This window comes from Vulpes vulpes, chromosome 3, assembly GCF_048418805.1.
Source record: "Vulpes vulpes isolate BD-2025 chromosome 3, VulVul3, whole genome shotgun sequence".
Classification (NCBI taxonomy): domain Eukaryota; kingdom Metazoa; phylum Chordata; class Mammalia; order Carnivora; family Canidae; genus Vulpes; species Vulpes vulpes.
The window spans coordinates 88054633-88074373 of NC_132782.1; the positions used below are offsets into that span (position 1 = coordinate 88054633).

At 46.6% G+C, this 19741-nt stretch overlaps 1 protein-coding gene across 3 annotated transcripts in view; it reads right to left on the reverse strand.

The window, feature by feature from the left end:
* SDK1 (sidekick cell adhesion molecule 1) overlaps positions 1–19741 on the reverse strand; it is an 885268-nt gene that overhangs the window by 145254 nt on the left and 720273 nt on the right. For all 3 annotated transcript variants that reach the window (XM_072753253.1, XM_072753252.1, XM_072753254.1), the window contains exons 18-20: positions 12499–12614; positions 10526–10718; positions 3280–3378 (exon numbers count right to left, since the gene is read on the reverse strand). In XM_072753253.1, the coding sequence (XP_072609354.1) occupies positions 3280–3378; positions 10526–10718; positions 12499–12614 (408 nt within the window). The remainder of the gene's footprint in view (positions 1–3279; positions 3379–10525; positions 10719–12498; positions 12615–19741) is intronic.

Here is a 19741-nt window from a genome sequence, read left to right on the forward strand (position 1 = left end):
CTTCTGCCTCTTGGTGAGCTACTCTGCTTGGAGCCTGGGATAGACCCTGTGGTGCTGCCTGGAGCCCCGTCAAGGGAGGGTGTGGAACCGTCAGTTGGGGGCAGAGCATCTGGGTCCAGGGAGGGCCTCGCCCAGGGCAGGGGTCACTGGGGCTGTGGCTGGAGAGATGTGCAGCTAGGCCTAGGAAACCACAGCCGTCGGGTTCAGCTCCCGTAGGCCCTCTTCCTCTGCAGCCTTCACCAGAGCTCCTGGGACCCCAGACAGATAATGGCACAGGTCAGACACAGCAAGATGGGGACCGTGTGGCCGCTGAGAGGGACCAGAGAGCACTGCCCGCAGCTCTGAAGTCGCAGCAATGCCTCCAACCCAGGTCCACAGCACACAGGAGTCAGAAGGCCAAGCTCCACGTAAACTATAGGCTGTTGCTTGTAACTACACGTATTTGTTTAAATAAAATAGGAAAATGAGTTCATTAAGCTCTATTAGCTGGCGAGAACAGAGGATCATAAATTGGAAGTATTGGCAAGCACCACTCAGCCGGGAGATGCTGGCTCTGCTCAGTGATTACGTGTGCCCATGGGCTTCCCTGAAGATTTACACGAGGAACGAGGACCCAGTGCATATCTGAAGGAAGGGGAGTCTCGGTGTCCATTCGCCTACCAAGGAACCCTGGCCAGATTTCTGGGACTCGGGTCCTGAAATCCACAGGCCAAGCAGGCAGCCGCAGACGCCCGGCTCAGAAATCAACAGTGAGCAAGCGCAGCTCTTATTCCGGCCACAGCACTGACCAGTCCCTGAGAGGTCTGAGCTGGAGCATCTTTGCTTTCCACGGCAGCCTCCCTCTACGCGCTTCTGGTGTTTTTGCTTTTTTGTTTTCCCTAAGCGCAGCCTGGTTTGCTTTTTCCTCCCTTCGCACGGCTTAGAGCAAAGTTAAACCAACCAGGCTTCCTTTCTGCCCATCCCCCACGTGACCCTCCAGCCTCTGCTCCAGGCAGCAGGAGGCCTTTGTTATTTCACACACTCACACTTGGGATCCCGTGCTGAGAGGCTGCAGAATACCGGCCAGATCCTGGCTCCTACAGTCCCCTTTCCTGGAGCTGCAATATTATTGACAGTGGGTATTTCAAAGCATTAGCTCTGAGGACCGAACCAGACCCATACATGTACCCTGGTTAAAAGTCAGAGGGAGAGGCGGCATCAGTGCAGACGTCCCAGAGGACGTAGTGGCCGGAGCACACCATTCTGCAGGGGGTCGGGAGGGGCTGGCTCCAGGGGGTTTCCCCACTAAAGGAGAAAAAAAGGGAGTTTAGGGGAGGAATGCAGTCCCCAGGCTATGCCCCAGGCCACTGGGGACACTGTGCGGAGCCCCAGAAACAGCGTGGGAACATGGTGATGCTGGGTGCCTCTTGCCCGTGTCCCTGGATGATGAAGACCTCCAGCCTTAGCTGTTCCCAATTTCAGGATCAGGGTGGGCCACGTGTCTTTGCACACACCTTGTCTTTGCAAAGCTGAGGTTCTGGTGGTGTCTGTGATACAGAGGCAGGTACAGCATGAAGACCAATGTGGGGAATTAAGGAAATGAAGGTGGTGGGGTCCACTCTGACTCCATGTTTAATAAGGTGGGCAGAGCCAGATTCCCTTGGGAACATCAGAAACACACAACCTATTTGTGTGAAGAAGGAAATACAAATGTTTTTCTTTCAGTTAATTTCAAACAGCTATTAAGTTGTTAGCATATTAATCAGCTGTTTGTACCAAGTAACTTGACAAACAGCTGTCAGGTGCTTCTTTGACCCTGGGGACCTTGAGAGACTTGGTGAGAGACTGTCACCCCAGGAAGACGGGAACCTCTGGGTTGGGTTAGGAGCAGGGTTCGAATCCCATTGCCGGCACACTAAGGATGTAGAGGCCAGAATACGGACACTTGCATCCCTGTGCTGGCCTGGTTGTCTGCTGGCCATGTGACCATTGGACATTGCCACCCACGGTGGTGGATGGAGATTGTAGGAGGTGTTTTGTCTGGCTGTTTGAACAAGATCCTGTAATACTAAGGTGCTTGCATGTGGATGTACCCAGGGTGGCCCTTGATGCTCTCCAGACATGGGGTTGGTAGAGCCGTGGGAGCTGAACCCCGAGGCCAGGCATCAGGGACAGACAAAATTCCTGGACTCTCTGGTACACCTGTTAGCATGAGTGGGCTTCTGGATGGCTGGGCACATGAGGGCTTCCACGGGCAGCTGTAGGCGGTTGGCTGAGGGACAGCGGACACAGCCTAGGCTCCTGGCAGACTCAGAAACAGGATGGACATGGCTCACTCAGGAGCTGGGTACTCCTAAAGCCTCAGGGTCCAGGCTTAGGGGGCAGAGGCAGGAGCCCTGGATATGACAGGAGGTGTTGCCAGTAGAGCCCCAGAGAGCACCTGCCACAGAGTATGTGTCCCAGACCCAGTGGCTGAGCAGTGGGAATATGAGTGGCTGGCTTGACATTTCAAGTAATGCTTGCTAAATAGAAGGGGCCTCTGGCGGCTGCTGCCCTAGTACCTCCTCCCAACAGCCCCACAAAGAAATGGAGGGTCTGAGAGGTAAGCTGAGGCTCCTACCTTTCTCTGAAGTCAGAGCCACCCAGAAATTTTTTTTCAAGCCAAGGATAAAGCTCTCTGAAAAAAAATCATCAAAGGCCTATAAAAGATCCCTGCAGCCTGAGGGGAGTCTGTCTGGGGACATGGCAGGCTGGCTGTCCTCACCTTGGGTCCCCCTAGGGCACTGAGCCAGGGCACCCAGGCTTTGCGGTCGGGCCCATCCCGGCCAGGGACGGACCTGGCCGTGGGCTGATTTGCAGTGTTTCAATGAAGAGACTGCACATGGTGGACTTCTGGTGCACATCTGCTAAGGAAGGGCCTCTTGGGGCCTGTCTCCTCTTGAATGGGTCATGATACGGGCACACACCTCTCCGCATGGCTAGGAGAATCGTGGAGGACCTAGAGTGTGAGGGGATGTGCCACAAAATGCTGAGTCTCCCTGATCAAAGGCTTTAGAGGTTTGTTAAGCTAACATAAGGAGGCCACAGCCCATGCAGGGCAATGCCCCCAGGAGGTAGGGTCCTGGGGACACGGTATTGAGTGTGGTGATGGAGCCTTCTGCCCAAGGTCCGGCAGACATGCTGCTTCCTGGAGAGGCCGTGATGCCCTTTTACCCGGCCAGGTGTGTGGCTTCCAGCGACGCCCATCTCCCCCATCGGGGCGAGCGTGTTTTTCCTTCTCCCAAGCACAGGGATACTCACCTGTAATGATTCCATTCTTCTCCAGGGGCTCCTGCCAGCTGACCTTTAGGGATGTGTCCAGAATCTCTGTGAAACTCAGATGTCCCACAGCACCTGGTTCTAGCAGGTAAAAATAAAGTCATCTGTTAACACAAGAGCCCCTTCTCTCCAGGTCAGATTTGTGTGGAAAGTTCTAAGCAGGGAAGGGAAGCAGTTCTAAGCGGGGAAGGGAGGCTGGGGCTGGGCCCATAGGCCAGAGTCATAGGCAATGCCAGTAAAACCCAGAAGGGGCAAAGGAATTCGAGGTGTGAAAGACATCCTGGATCTGGGCACATAAATAATTTTACTCTGCTGCATCCCAGCCCCGCCAAGAACCTTAAGACAGGCAGCAGGAGATTTATACACACCTCCTTCTCCTTCTCCTTGATCTACTCTAATGAGAACAACCAGGCTGCCTGGATCCTGAAAAGCCACAGCTGGCACCCTATGTCCTTGGACATGCCTTGCAGCCGAGTGTCCGGCTGGCGTGTGGTCACTGCTCTGTGCAGCCAGGGCTGGCCCACACCCAGCTCCAGGGTGATGCCTGCAGGCCTAACCTAGAGCTCCAGGCTCCACACCCCCACCCCTCCCTGAGGAACCCCACGGTGGGGCAGGGGCAGGATGCTGTTCCAGCAACAGTATGCTCCTTCACTAGGAGTTTCTTTGTGGGTGACTGTTCTCCCTACTGTTGGAGGCAGAGGCGTTTCTGGGTCTGAGGCCTGTCCTGGGCGTCAGCTGCTACTCTTAGATATCTCACTGTCTCAACACAAAGTCATTTCTGAGATGAGCTTTCTGCCACTTTGAAAAGCACCCAGAGATAAAGTCCGAGAGGCCCAACGTGAGGTGAATAGTCCAAAGTCATAGACTCTCAGGGCCCAGACCCCTCGTTGGCTTTGTAGTTGTGGCATCAAGGCCAGGCCGGGTCAGCGAGGAGGCCAGCAAGGAGGCATTGGAGGAGGATGCAGAGCCCCCACTGGCCCTGTCCTAGAGCTGCTTCTTTAACAGCTCCAGGGGCAGGGACAGAAGAAGTGCTTTATAGGAGACTGGAGTCTGGGACTGAGTGGGTATGGGATGTGGGGATGAAACAAGGGACGGGGACAGAGATGGGCTCCACTGTTGGCAGAGCCAGGCATGGGTCCATCAGTTACTTCCTCCAGCTGGTGGGGCTGCTTGCTGGGGTTTGCTCTGCATGCCTCTGCCAGGCCCCACGGGCCTATCCTTCCCCATGCCCGACAAGTCAGAGAAGAAGGAGGGGAGGCTCGTGGGGCAGAATCAGAGACAAAGGAGGAACTGAAGGAGAATGGAGAGGAGCCAAGGAACCCATTCCCTCAGCACAGACAGATTAGGCAGGAGCCCCAGGCCCCTTGGAGGCACCAGGCTCCTCCTGAGAGGCTGTGCCTCTGACTCCCCCATCAGGCCCTGAACATGCCACACTGAGGTCTTTTTAATCATAACACAATTCAATCTTTCAAGTTTAAAATAAGAGAGCATGAAGACAGGGTGTTGGTCATCCTCCCGACGAGCAGATTTCAGGGGATCCCTATGGAGAAGCCTTGTTCCTGTTTGGGCCATTGTCGCCTTGTCTGCATAGATGGTGGATTCAGTACCTGGGACTCAGCTGATACTTGGACAAAGCTTCCTAACACAACTTCTAATTAAAAAGAAAAAAAAAAGGAAAAGAAACAGTCTCAGCAAATACGCTCATCTGGGTGAAACTTTCAAAAGACGTTTTATGGATAATCTCAAACACCCACAAATGCCAGTCTCTGAGCTGGAAAGATGGTAAAATAGAACGGCTGTCGAAACCAGCTCATCTTCCTCCAGTTTTGAGTTTCCAGAAAGACATTCTGACGGATTTTCGAACTGACTTGTTCTTTTTTCGATCGATAGAGCAGCAAAGAAAGCTTTTTGCTCCTTTTATATTCTCAGTGTTTCTGCTTCTTGGATTCCTGCCCAAATATGCTGTCCTCTAGCTCTGCTGGAACCAGCTGGCAATGTCTTGGCTTAGAATTTATATTCTGTTTCCTCTTAACTGCATTGCCTGCCCTCCCCACCCCACCCCTGAGTTCTTATTGTGTTGGAGCTTCGGAAAAGGAGTCCGGCTGGATGCGGATGGAAGTGAGGCGCCATAACCCCGAGAGCTCGGGTGGCTGTGCTTCCAGCACCCATGGGGCCATCAGCCCTACCCCAACCTTTCTGTGAGATAGTCCACACTCCAAACAGCATCAACAGGTTCCCCAGCTACTGAAAAATTGTGACTGCATTAGAAAACTCTAAAAGTACAAGATACTTCCAGTTTTCTCAATTCCCAAGAAAGAAATTTCCAGTTTCTCCTTTTCCCTACTAATGGTGGGCAAAAAATGCATTTAAGGTTCAGCTTCCTGGCCACAGAGCTTAATGGGATATTTTTCTTTCTGCTTGTTTAACTGGCAACACTTGAGGTTTTTCTTTTTGCAAAGAATTCAGCCAGGAGTGTTCACTCTTTTCTTGGAAGGAGTTACCTTCTTCTGCCACTTTGTATTTTTAATAAATATCTTCTGAAATTGAATTCTGATATCCAGTTGGACCTGGCTGTGGCTTGAGCAGAGACATTGCCCTTGCCTCTTCCTCAAATAAGTGAAATAGAGGAAAATCCCTCACCACTGTCCACGTAATGAAGCGCTATAAGGAGGATGCTCATGAACTTTATCCCCATCAGCTACCTCTCCATCCCATCAAAGGCGTAAGGGGGCTGGGTTGTGCTTCCCTACAGATGACTGCACACAGTACACTTCACCCAAGTGAGGCTCTCTCTTCTTTCCCTGAGACCCTACATGGCCCCCTCTGCACCCTCGGTCCCACATGACCAGGACAGAGCCCAGTGGCTGTGCCTGTCTCTGTGCTCCCTTGTCTTAGAGTTTGCCTGCCTGATCCCTAAGGTGACTTCATCTGCTTAGGCGGCTTTACCTGCTGGCGACCCTGTCGCTCAGACACCCTGAGATGGAGTGGATTTCAAATACTTCTGTCTGTGGTTAGACCACATATTCAGTTGCCTTCCCTAACCCTTCCTTGGAAAGTAAGGTCATAACTGTGACTTGCTAGGACTCCCAGATCTACTTCAGACACGTAGGCCCAGAGGCCCCACAGCCACCACATACCTCGTGTGTCCCACATCAGCCTGGTGTCCTCACCCTAGACCCATTTCCCACATTTTGATCACTGACATCATCAACTCTGCAGTCACGTAAACCAGAGCATGGTGGGTCATCCTAACTCCTTTCTCCTACCCCATAGCCCTGTGACATGTCTTTAGGTTCCAAGTCCTCTCACCACTGTCCCCACAACATGAGCTCCCTTCTTCTCAGCTTCCTTCATCTTTACCTCCACTGCATCCTCACAAGACCCCTACACAGAACTTCTGGAACATGGATTCATTCAGATAACATCCATCATGGAGAACCTTCTGTGGGTCCCCAATGCCCAGAATGTCTTTGTCCAAACTTCGCAGCCAAGACTCTTCTGAGTCAGTTCCCAACTTGTTTTCTGGCTCGTCCCTCCCTCGCCTCCAAATGCTGTGCTACTGCCACACCAAATAGCTCGCTCATGCCCTCTCACACTTGAGTCCTCTTCTCACCACGGTGAATGCCGCTTCTCCCACATAGAATACCCTCAGCTGTTCTCTGCACGGAAAGCTATCTGTCAAGAGCTGCCTCAGCTGCTGCCTCCAAGACTCACCTGATGCTCCTCCACAACGCTTTTTTGCTACTCTTCATGAGCAGTGTCAGCCACTTCTCCAGACCTCCTCTGTGGCACTGGCCTCAGACACGTGCCTCATGTCAGACTAGGCTATAAGCTCGAAAGGCAGAGGCCTTATCTCTGCAACCCTTGCATTGCCCAGCTGGCTACTTCACACAAAGTAGGCATTCCACAGACATCTGAGCATAAATGTCCATAGCTTGTCTCTGTGTTGGACAGATGGATGAGTGAACCAATCAAGCAACATTTAATTATAAGATAATTATATAGAAATGAGACTTGATGAGATAGGCATACTTTTTTTAAAAAATGGAAAAGCTAAACTTGATCAACTGGCTCCTTAATACTAAACTCTGGTGGGGGGTGGTATATAAAATGTATAATTGAAAAGTAGGTTTTACAGCAGAATACACATTATTCTTTTCAAGCCCTCATGAAACATTCACCAAGACTGATCACATGCTGGGCCCTAAAGCAAACTTTGATACACTTAAAGGGATTGAAATTGTATAGTGTGCTGACAGCAGTGGAATCAGGCTAGAAATCAGTTGCAGAAAGACAACAGGAAATCTCCAAACACATGGAAACTAAACAGCACACTTCTAAATAACTCATAGGCCAAATGGGAAGTCTCAAAGGAATCAAAGTATATAGAACTGAGTGAAAATGAAACCCAATATGTCAAATTATGTGGGATGCAGCTAAAGCAGTGTAGAGAGGAAAATTTATAGCCTTAAGTGTTTGTAAAAGAAATGAGGACAGACCTCAAATCAATAGTTTAAGTACCTACCTCAAGAAATTAAAGGAAGACCAAGAAATATACTCAAAACAAGCAGAAGGAAGGAAATATTAGCAGCAGAAATCAATGCAATTGAAAATAGGAAAACAATGGAGAAAACTCAATGAAATAAGAAGCTGGTTCCTCAAAAAAAAAAAAAAATCAATAAAATTGACAAATCTCTAGGAAAAATGACAGAAATAGAAAAAGAGATCAGCAATATTAGGGATGAAACAAGGAACACAATAACATACCCTGCAGCCATGGGAGGAGACTAAGGGAATACTGCCAGCGGTGTTATATGCACAGACTCAACAACTTAGAGGGTCAGTTTCTTGAAAAATCAGACTGCCAATACACAACCAAAATTAAACAGACCACCGAATAGTACTGTAATCATTGGAGACAATGAATTTATAATTTAAAAGCTCCCCTAAAAGAAATATCCAAGTCCAGAAGATTTCACTGGAAAATGCCACCAGACATTTAAAGAAGAATTCATACTGACTTTACACAATCTCTTCTAGAGAGCCAAAGAGGGGCTGGGGAGCCTGGCTGGCTCAGTTGATTGAGCATCCAACTCATGGTTTTGGCTCAGATTATGATCCCAAGGTTGTGAGATCACCCCTTCATTGTCCTCTGTGCTTAGCATGGAGTCTGCTTGAGATTCTCTCTCTCCCTCTGCCCCTCCCCCTGCTCAAGCACTCAAATAAATAAATAAATACATACATAAATAAGTAAATAAGTAAATCTTTAAGAAAAAGAAAAGAAAGCAGCAGAGGGGGAACAATTCCAAACTTATTTTATGAAGCCAGCCATTACCCTGACACTTAACCAGACACATAGTAAGTACAGAAATCTCTCTTATCAACCTGGATGCAAAAAAAAAGTCACACACAAAGTATTAGCAAATGAAATCCAGCAACATAAACAATCATTACAAACTAGGACCAAGTGGGATTTACTCCAAGTGTGCAAGGCTGGTTCAACATTTGAAAATCAATCTGCTCTATCAACAACTCACCGAAAAAGAAAAACCCACAGAATCATATCAGTCGATGTAGTTGCAGCAGCTGATAAAATGCAATGGTTGTAAGGAGGTCACTGTCCAGGGGTGGGGTGAGAGCTGTTGCTGAGGGTTATGATGAGTGTGAGAGGTTAGGGGTCCAGTAATAGCTTCTCTGGGAAGGAAGTGAGCTCACCAGGAACACAGGGTGGGTGGGGAGTTGCCACTTTCAGATGAGAGACACCTGAGTGCATTTGTGGGTTGACAACAGGGTCAGACTCCATCTTCTGAGAGAGGCAGTGGGGTGAGAATGAAGGACCTGAGGGGGGAGCTGAGGGGAAGGAAGCTCATCTTGGATGGCCATGACCTCTGTACATGTTGCCTCTGTGAGCACAGCGACAATGAGGCCTCAGCGAGTAGGGCCCAGCCACCGCACCATTGTGCCACTGTGCCATCTGTGGCACAGGAGGCCAGCCATACCCAGAATCCCGTGGCCTGGATGGGAGGACAGACAAGTGGCAGCCCTGGGTGACTTTTTCTTAAACATGTACTAGTTTCAATTCTCCTTATAAAGAGAGTACGTATTCACAGCGAAATGAGAACATGGGGCAAAATCCAAACAAATGTGGAGAATCTCCATGATCACATCACATAAAGATAACAACTGTCAGAATTGTGACATCTTTCCTTCAAGGTCTCTTCTCATCTCAGGTAGTTTTATACAAGTGTGCTACTATAAAATTTAGATCGCATGTAGTTTTACATATTTTTTTTTCACCTAACACTAGATCATGACAATTTTCTCTCAAAAGTTTTTATTTTTTATTTTTTATTTTTTTTTTAAATTTTATTTATTTATGATAGGCACACAGTGAGAGAGAGAGAAGCAGAGACATAGGCAGAGGGAGAAGCAGGCTCCATGCACCGGGAGCCCGACGTGGGATTCGATCCCGGGTCTCCAGGATCGCGCCCCGGGCCAAAGGCAGGCGCCAAACCGCTGCGCCACCCAGGGATCCCTCTCAAAAGTTTTTAATAATGACAAAATGTTTAGTATATTGTCATTCTATAATTTTTAAAATTATACCCATCTGGGACATTTGCATACTTTTCTTTCTTTCTTTTTATCCCATTACAAATAACCACAATGAACCTCCCTGTATGTGAGTCTTAGTGTACATCTGCGGTCATTTTCTCAGATAGCTTCACTAGATGATGCTTTCCACAGGTGTCAGCTGGCCTAGAGGCCGAGAAGGAGCTGGTCTGAGCTGACCAGATGGAGGTGATGGCAAGTCAGGATGCTCAGAGGAACTCAGGAGAGATGCCCCAGGGAGGGTCAGGGAAGGCATAGCTGGGAGGCCTCATGGGGTGTTCAAGAAGAAGGTAAGGGGATTGGAAGTTGAAATCTGGGGATAGAGAAGTCCAGCAAGACCACAGGTGGACCACATGGCTGAGTCCAGACTGTTTCTCTTGCCCTCTGAGATCTTTCCTCTAGCCTGGCTTCGAATCCCAGAAACCATCTTCTGCCACTCATTACTAATACTGTCCATGACCTATCTCACTAGGGTGCACAGTCTGTGAGCACTCTGAGGACATGAAAGCTCCTCATGACCCTCCTCGGACCTCAACCAGCACTGGCAGTGAGGTAGTCTGGACCTCCTTGACACCTGACTTCTGACTTTTGAGAAGACACATGGCAGAGGAGTACTCACTATCTTCGTGAGTCCATATGAGCTGAGGTGTGCTTGGAGGCCCATCCCCTGGAGTGGTGAAACACAGAACTGATGCAAAGTAAGCAGTGAACTTCTTCAGATTTGTTATATACCCATGGTGGACTCCGTGGAAATCTGGTGCAATGGTGACCACTGTGGTGGCCTCGGGGACTTCAGCTGGCCACGCCAGGAGCTGTGAGGGGACAGGTGGACAAAGAGATCCTTTTAAACTGCACATCTTCACTCTCAAGTCTGTATCCAAATTTTTATCTTGTAATTACTGTATCTTCAAAGAAAGCAATGTCATGATTAAGAAACTCCGTAAATCCTACATTTTATAATCTCACTTAAAAATATGGAGTTGAAAGGCTATCTCACAGATAGTTGTACACAAATATATACATTTGTATATATTTTATACATGTATAAATAAATAAAATATCTACTTTAAACATGTTGGAATAATAGACACTCCTCAAACCTTCATTTTTTCTTCACTTAAAGATGTTGTGGAGCATACATTTTTTTTTAGCACTATGCAATAAAGACAATGCCATCTTTACTTGACTTAATCGGTACAATAAAACAAACACAAATATCAACAAAACATGAAAACAGATATTTTTTCCAGATAGGCACCTACTCTGCCTCAGAAAGAAGCCCGGGATTCAATGAGAATGAATCTTAATTATTTATGATTTATGTCACATTAGTTTTCTGAAAAGAATTTAGGAAGTCGATTATAATTTTAAAGAAATATAGTATACAAACATATTCCAAGGGAAGTTGTTTTAATGTTTGGGCAACATTATGTATGAGTGTGACTTTTAATTCCTTTGATACCAAACATTTCCAGGGTTAATTAGGTCTGAAGGTTGACATGCTGCAGGACACAAAGCGTATTTATATAGATCAAACCGACACTGAGCCATTGAATGAATGCTCCAGTCTTGCCAATAAGACTTGACAGGAAAGTCAAGGAGGCAAAATCATCTTGGTTGATCAATATGATTTTCTTTCAAAAAAGCTTCTGAGTGTAGATTCCTCTGGGGGAATCTAAAAGGAAAAGAAAAGGCAGGGCAAATTTCTAGCTACATCTGCCTTTCTAGTGAAAACAAAAAAGTGTTTTTGTAAGTTGAATCCAAACGGGAAAAAGAAGTGAACCACGTGTCTAAGGAAATAATACTCTCTGAATCTGAAATTACCAAGAATTCAAGCAGACTAGATAGAGTCCTTTCTCCATAAAGGTCTTCCCTGAGCTTACCTGCTATTGCAGAACACTAGTGACTGTGATGTAGGTAAAACCAAGACGGGATCCCAAGTCTAACCAGAAGATGATCTAAAAGGCACAATGAACTACACTTTTGGAAATTGCATCCAAATACATCTATGAAGGTAACATATTCTGGTCATTAAGGAAAGTTATCTGGATATTATATAGTGGGAATCTGGGTATCTAATTCAAGCCAGGTAAGTGCCCTGAATTCACTGGTCTTGGTTCTATAAACAGAACTCTCTCTGAACTTGAGACGGGGAGGGAATAAATATCTTTACCTGACAGAAATATTATTCACTGCATCTAGCACCCTTTGTTCTAAGTCTGTGGTCCTCTGAGAGGACTTCTCTCCAGGAAGAAGTGGTTTATACAAATGCTGATTCCAATCAATTGAGACAGGTTTTCCACTGCTAATTTTAAAATAAATGGCTTTTCTCAAAAGAAATTGCTCTGTTACATATGAACCATCCACTTGAAAACTAATAATTTGAGTTTTTGAACGAGTAGAGCAGATAAGGGCTTGGATAAATGGTGACCCCCCCATCCCCCCGCCCAACCACTAGCACCAAAGCCAACACACTCTGTAACTTGATGCAGTGGGTTCCTTATGAAATGAGGAGTGGGCAGCCTTCTCATTGGTCACAAGACCATGACATACCAGGACGGCCACCCAGGGCTCTGAACTAAGTCCATGTACCTTATATCCCTGGTTGATGCCGTTGATGAACTGCTGAGGTGGGGGATTCCAGAGAAACTGGATGGTTGTGGAATTCACAGCTTCCATCTGCACGTTCTGTGGGGGCGCAGTAGGCACTGTTCCAAAGCAGTCGTGGAAGACAGCAAAACAAACGGTAGGAGGCACGGTAGGGAGAAGAGATGAAAAAGAAACTCTTAACTGCCACTCCTGATTCACAGGCCATTACAGCATTGAGAACAAGGAAGTGTGATGAATGTTTCTGGAAGCTAATAGTGGCATTACAAAGAAAAAGAACTGGGCTATTTCTCATCTTGTGCTGGAGAATTCTTTAAGGTGTTGGTGTAAAAGTGGACTGGATCATCTCATTCCACGGGTGAGGCTTTCCCAGGAATCCCGAAATAAAAAGCTAATAAAAGCTTTCTCTGGTTCATTTCTCAGTGACTCAGTGTTTGAGATCCAGGCAAGGTTTCGAGAAACCCCTTCCCCCCCTAGGTACCACCATGTTTCAAGCCCATTTATCCTTCATATGGGAAAAAAAGCATCCCCTCCCATATGGATTGTTCATTCATCTGGAGACTAAATTTCTCTTTGTCTATTACAGGGATCACCATTGGTCTTCCTGTTATTGACCAGCTACACCAAATGGCCTGCCTTCCAGGAAGTCATGTTGGCTACTCATGCAACTGAAACAAGTGCATTGTTCTGTGGAGCAGCAGACACCTAGGACAGAGCAGCCAACTCTGCCCTATGAAAGCATGGAAGGCTCTGGCCAGGAGGCACCTAGACTAGGTCTGGCAGAAATGTCTGAAGAGGGAAGGCCTTGAGAAAGGCCTTCTACATTGGGGAAATAGAGTGAGCAGGACCTGGGACTGTAAAACCCCGGCATACTGTGAGGAAACAGTGAGCATGACTAGACATGGGGTACATGGGGGCGGCTGTGCTGAGGATGTAGATAGGTTGCTTTGGGCATTGCTTCATGTGCCAAATACAATGGTTGATAAAGTACACGGCAGACCATCAGGAATCCAAAGGGTTTTGAAAAAGGCAGCCATGACTGGCTGCTGGAGGACAAGAACCTCACTGGCCTCGAAGGAGGGGATGAGCCCACTGGCTGTGACATCCAACTTTCTGCAAAAGAAGGTCCTGTTCTTTCAGAGCTTGCTTCAAAGATAAGACACAGAAGCCAAAAGGATCCTCTGGCTCAAGGTAAAGACATAAAGACAACAGTTTCTTGGCACAGAACACACGGGGACAGAGCATGGTACTGTTAAAGATTACTAAGCCTCTCATTATTCTCTTCTCCAAAAGCTCATCTCATTAGGCAGAAGTGAAAAAAACATAAAATTCACCCCAGCCCCTCAGTGTACTCCTCAAGTAACACTCTTTTCCCAGCTGCTCTTGATGCTGGCTGCCAGGCCAATGGTCTGGTTCCCCACTCAGCATTTGCGGATTAAAAATAACTAAATAAAAATGGCCAGGGGGGATCACAGTGCTGAGGATGTAGAATGCTGGGAAGAACGTCACTTCCCAGTACTGAAGCTGAACTAACTACTAAATCTTAAATTTCCTTGAGCCTGGAGGAAGGCCAAGGTCAACAAGGCAACCAGGGAATCTGAAATGTTAAGAAAAGATGGGCCTCTTGGAGGGGTGAGAGTGCAAGTGCTGGCTCACCTGCGACAGAGAAGGATCAGGGGACACTGTGCAGCCAGGTAGGGGAAACTCAGCTAAAATTTCTAATGAATCGCCAGCACCTGAATGCGGGCTGGCAGGGTAGGACAGAGCATTCGGAGGCTGCAGATACCCAGACAAGTTCGGTGCTACAGAGAAATGAAGGAGGGAATTACAAAGGCCTTCCCATTGGAAGCCAAGTGAGCCAGGAAGCTATGGAGTAATATGTTTAAGGTACTGATGGGAAAATCTATGGTCCCAGGGTTCTTGTCCTGTGAAAGCACCATAAAGGCGTTTTCAGGGAGATGCTGATGGGGAGAATTCATTACCAGCACACCAGCACTGTGAAAAACCCTGGAGGAACGTGATACCAGACAGATACCAGGCCTAGTTGTATGCAGAGAAATGGTGATTTCCAGAAACAGCTAAGATGAAGTCAGATAGAATGGATTTATTTTCTTATTTTGACTCACTCTCAAATATAGCTGATTGTTTAGAGCAACAAAGGTAGTGTTTCATCAGGACCTGTAGTGTGGGTACGAGTGAAATGAGTGGTCCTGACAAGATGAGAATTGGGAAGGAGGCTCTGGAAGGACACACTGACCAGATTCTTACATTATGCATGTGGTATGCCTCAAGATAAACTGTGATTCATTAAGGATGTCTGTCATAAACTCTGGAGCAATCACTAAATGAGTTTGGAAAAGAGATATAAAATAAGGCAAGCATGGGGAAAATGATGTAAATATGAAAATACCTAATTAATCCCAGAGCAGGTAAGCAAAAGGAGCAGAAAAGGAGAAAACAGGAGAGGGATCAAATAGAAAGCAATTGTCTAGATTACAGATTTTAACTTTATCAAGTCACATAAAATGTAAACAGTCCATACATACCAACAAAAGACAGGCCATCGGATGAGAAGCGAGACCTGACTTTGTGGTGTCTAAAAGAATCTCACTTTAAAGGTGAAGACATAAAGAACTTACAAATAAAAGAACAGAAAAAATACACTCTGAAGATATAATCCCTCTGGAGTACAGAGGGGCAGCACATGGGATTCTGCGGGTGATGGAAATAGTCTGTGTCTCGATCACGGTTGTGATTGTGGACTATGTGTGTTTATTGAAACGTACACAACTGTACCTTAAAAAGGGGGAATCTATAATTTTCTGTAAATTATATCACAGGGAATCTGACTTTTAAAAACCGCTGTAAGGGGGCACCTGGGTGGCTTAGTGGTTGAGCGTCTGCCTTTGCCTCAAGTCATGATACCAGGATCCTGGGGATCAAGTCCCATATTGGGCTCCCCGCAGGGAACCTGTTTCTCCTTCTGCTTATATTTCTGCCTCTCTCTCTGTCTCTCATGAATAAATAAATAAAATCTTAAAAATAAAAACCTGCTGTAAGTTTTTTGATACTTTTCTCCCACCATGAGGTGATGTCTGTGCCTGGGACCCTGGCATGCGGGCTCAGCAAATACTCTGTCCAGGACCCTGACACCACCTTGGCTATCCTGGGGGAGCCCAGCCTCGAGCCTTCCCTGCCATGGCCCCGACATGTGAGAGGATCCATGTCCTGCCCTCCAGCCCAGTCCGGCCACCCTCAGACTGGGGGCCTCCCCTCCAGCCCCACAGCACCAGGAGGTGCTGTAGGACAGTGGTTGTCTTAAACCTCTGGTTGTCTCCACTGAAAGAAGGGAAGACATGAAGAGGGAGACGAGGAAGGAGGAACAGGGAGAGGGAAGAAAAGTATCAGAGGCACCTGGGAGGAGACTCTGACGTGTTGGCTGCTTCTCCCAGAAGCCTCATTCTGCCCTCCCTTCTCATCAGCTGGGGTCACATCAAAGCACCAGGTTCAGAGTGGCTCTGCCTGCGGCACCCCTGCATCACAGCCCGTGAAGCTAGAGGCACAGTCCATCCCAATGTCCCAGGAAGGAGGTTCTGGAGCCCCAGAGTCCTTCCTCTTGCCCACCTGGGGCTTTGTCCAAAAAAATCACCAGTTGTCCTAGCCATCCTTTGGCTTCTTGTCACCGTAATTATTGTCATCGGAAATGACTCATGAATATAAGGATGATGGAATTACAAATTCCCTAAAGTGAAAGAAAGAGCTACAGCCAGAAAATCCTTGTCGAAAGTGTTTCCAACAGAGGCTGAAAGGCCTTAATTATTGAGGGCTATGGAGCCCTCCTCTTGCGAGGAAAGGCTCTGGCCTTGCTCCCAGGTAGGGCTTCTCTGCAGTCTTCACAAGAGATCTCAGTGCCTCGGTGGCCTCCCATTGCTCCCAATAAGGCCTCCAGGGACATTTTCTCCCCAGATAATTAGCATTTAAAGTGCAGTTCTTCCCTTGTCCCTAACTGCAGACCTTGAAGAGGTCTGCTAAAGTGACAGGTGTTATGCTCTTTTGTAGTTTTCATTGCTCAAAAAGAAAATTCATTTTTTTCTAGATAATTCCCCCTACAGTGATCCTAGTACTCTCAGTCTTAAATTCAACACAGCTTTAACTCTGTCTTGATTCTCACAGCCAAGGACAAGGAGCCCTGTTGTGAGCACCTAGCACCCATGCTCCCCTAACAACTACCACAGGTGAACGGAGAAAGCACATGAGCAGTTTTAGAAACAGGAATTAATCTGTTACAGAAAAGTCTGTGGCCGGGATAAAGCAATGGCTGAAGCTGGGATTTCTTGGAATGGGCAAGCAAGAGGCACCACATGGCAGAGGAGCACCAAAGTTTATGATGTCTTGTCGATTCTCCACAGTGGTCAACCACTGTTCACAGCTGCTGAAAAATTTACAACTATTGCATTACATTTGAAAACTTTACCTGTGCATTGCATACTACTAAGTGAAAGATGCCAATCTAAAAAGGCTATATCCTGTGTGATTCTCACTAGAGGACATTCTGGAAACAGCAAAACTACAGAGGTAGTCCATTAGTGGTTGTGGGGGGGGGGGGGGAGGGACGAGTAGGCAAAGCACAGGATTTTTAGGGCAAACTATTGTGTATGATGTCACAGTGGATGCATGTCATCACACTTTTGTCAAAACCCACAGAGTTAATGGCACCAAGAGTGAACCCTGATATAAACTACGGATTGTGGGTGACACTGATGTATTGGTGTAGTTCAACAACTATAAAAGATGCACCACTCTGGTAGGGGATAGTGATGGTGGGGGAGGCTGTGATGGGTAGGGGGTGCACGGTCCATGGGGAACTTTTGCACCTTTTGCTCAGTTTTGTGGTGAACTTAAAACTGCTCTAAAAAACAAAGTCTATTAAAAAAATAAAACTAGGGGCACCTGGATGGCTTAGTTGGTTAAGCAGCTGCCTTTGGCTCAGGTCAGGATCTCAGGGTCCTAGAATCGAGTCCCACATCAGGCTCTCTGCTCAGCAGGGAGTCTGCTTCCCCCTCTACCTCTCTCTGTCCCTGCTCCCCGCTGTGCTTGAGCTCTCGCTCTCTCTGCCTGTCTCAAATAAACAAATGAAATCTTAAAACAACAACAACAAAAACTAGACATGACTTTACTATGCACTTGCTGAACCCAGCCATTATTACACATTTTTCAGGAGCATCTGCAGGGAGGTCTCAGAGCAGCACAGCCCACAGCATTCTCCCCTACATCCCCATTCACCCAACCTCTCAAGTTCACTTTTACGGTAGTTCAAGCTGCTTATCACCAGTGAATTTTGTAGTTATTGTTAAGTGTGCGTGGAATTTTTTTTTTTCAATTAATTTGCTAGTATTTTTGCCTGGTCACATATAGAGGGCGTGTGTGATTATGCTTATTTCCTGGTGTTAGGTGTTCCTCAGTAAAATATGAATGACTTTTTAAAAATTCCCTTCTACCTCCTTCCCTTTCTTTCTTCCTGGCTAGTCATGTAAATTCAGCAAGGTCTGATCCTTGATGGATTTCAAAGTGAATCCTTGGTTTTAGAAATTTAAAAATGTTTTAAAATAATAAGCTACATAAATAAATCAACTCATTAAAGAGGACTGCAGCATTTTACAGCTTCAAATAATTGACTATTTGAAATATTTGGGATCAGAGAGTACATAATTAATATTTATAGGTCATGAATCTTTCAGAATTTTAGTTCTTTAATCAAATAGAAATGAATGTGTCAATATTGCCTACTGCATGCTTTTTTTTCTTGGATTTTTCAACTCAACTCATTTGAAAACATCCTTAAGAATGCATGCAGCCACAAGTCTCTGAAAAGCTGATTTCTGAAGTCACTAAGCCCACAATCCACTATATGTACTTTATATTTAATCATATAAATATATATTAAAATCATTTATGTCTGTATTAGTAATACCATTTTATATTTATAGAGACATATTTCCCCAGCATAATGAACAATTTTCTAATTAAAGGGAGTCATTGGGGCGCCTGGGTGGCTCAGTCAGTGAAGCGTCTGCCCTTGGCTCAGGTCATGATCTCAGGGTCCTGGGATTGAGCCCCACATTGGGCTCCCTGATCAGCCTCTGTCCCTCTTCCTGCTTGTGCTTGCTTGCTTGCTTTCTTTCTCAAAAATAAATAAGTAAATAAAATCTTTAAAAAAAATTAAAGGGAATCATCAGGCAGTAAAAGTCAGATAGTAAAAGAATTTTCTGCCCAGGGAATGTCATGGCAATGCTCTGAAATTGAGATTTGCATGCTCAGATCATCTTCTCCTTTAGCCTAAATTCAATATCTGATGGGAAAGGAATTGGATGAAGTGATGATGCCAGGCAGATCATGCCAGCACCTTTCCCCCAATAGCTGATCTTACCCAGAAAAGATTAGAAGTGGGAAACTGGATGCAGCTACAAAATTGGAAGGAAGGGTATTTATGAATTTGGTTACAACTGTATCAGATTGAGTATGAGAAGTTGGTTACAACATCCTGCTGTTGAGCACTAAAACCAACACTCCTCCTTGTAGCTGCAGAATCACTCCTCTTGTAAGACTGCGTAGAAGCTGTAAGAGACATGTTTGGGACCAATGGAGCACAGGAAATAGGAAATAGGAAATAGTACGGCTTCTGAATAACATGGTAGAAGGTGTGTGGATGACATGTCAGATGACCCAGGGACAGACTTAGTTGGAAGACTATTAAAGCAAAACTTTCTGATTAACTCCTTCAAAACAAAGAGTGTTACTTATGTTGTAAAATCATATACCTGTGTTAGATTGAGTGTCCTGTTTGTGAGGCATTTCCTGTATAAGCTTTACTGGGGTGCTTAGTAGATACACCCAGAAGGAAGTGAGGAAGCCAGGACAGTGCAGAAGAGGGCAGCTAATCCCTTCCAGTTGTCCTCAACTGAGGCCAAGGGACTGGGCTTTTCTATGCCCAAAGCAGCCAGCCACTAACCAACCATAGGCTGACCTGGGGGAGGAGGTGGGAGGTTCCAGAAGGGTCACAGCAGTGAACCCTGAGCAGACCCTGTGCCAGTGCTGGGGATGGGCAGGCCGCCCAGAGGCAATGATCGGGACCAGCACCGCAGTATACCACATACCAGACATGCTAGGAAGGATGATACGGGCAAAAAGCTAAATGGATATTGGGAATAAGTAAGGTGTCAAAGTACAC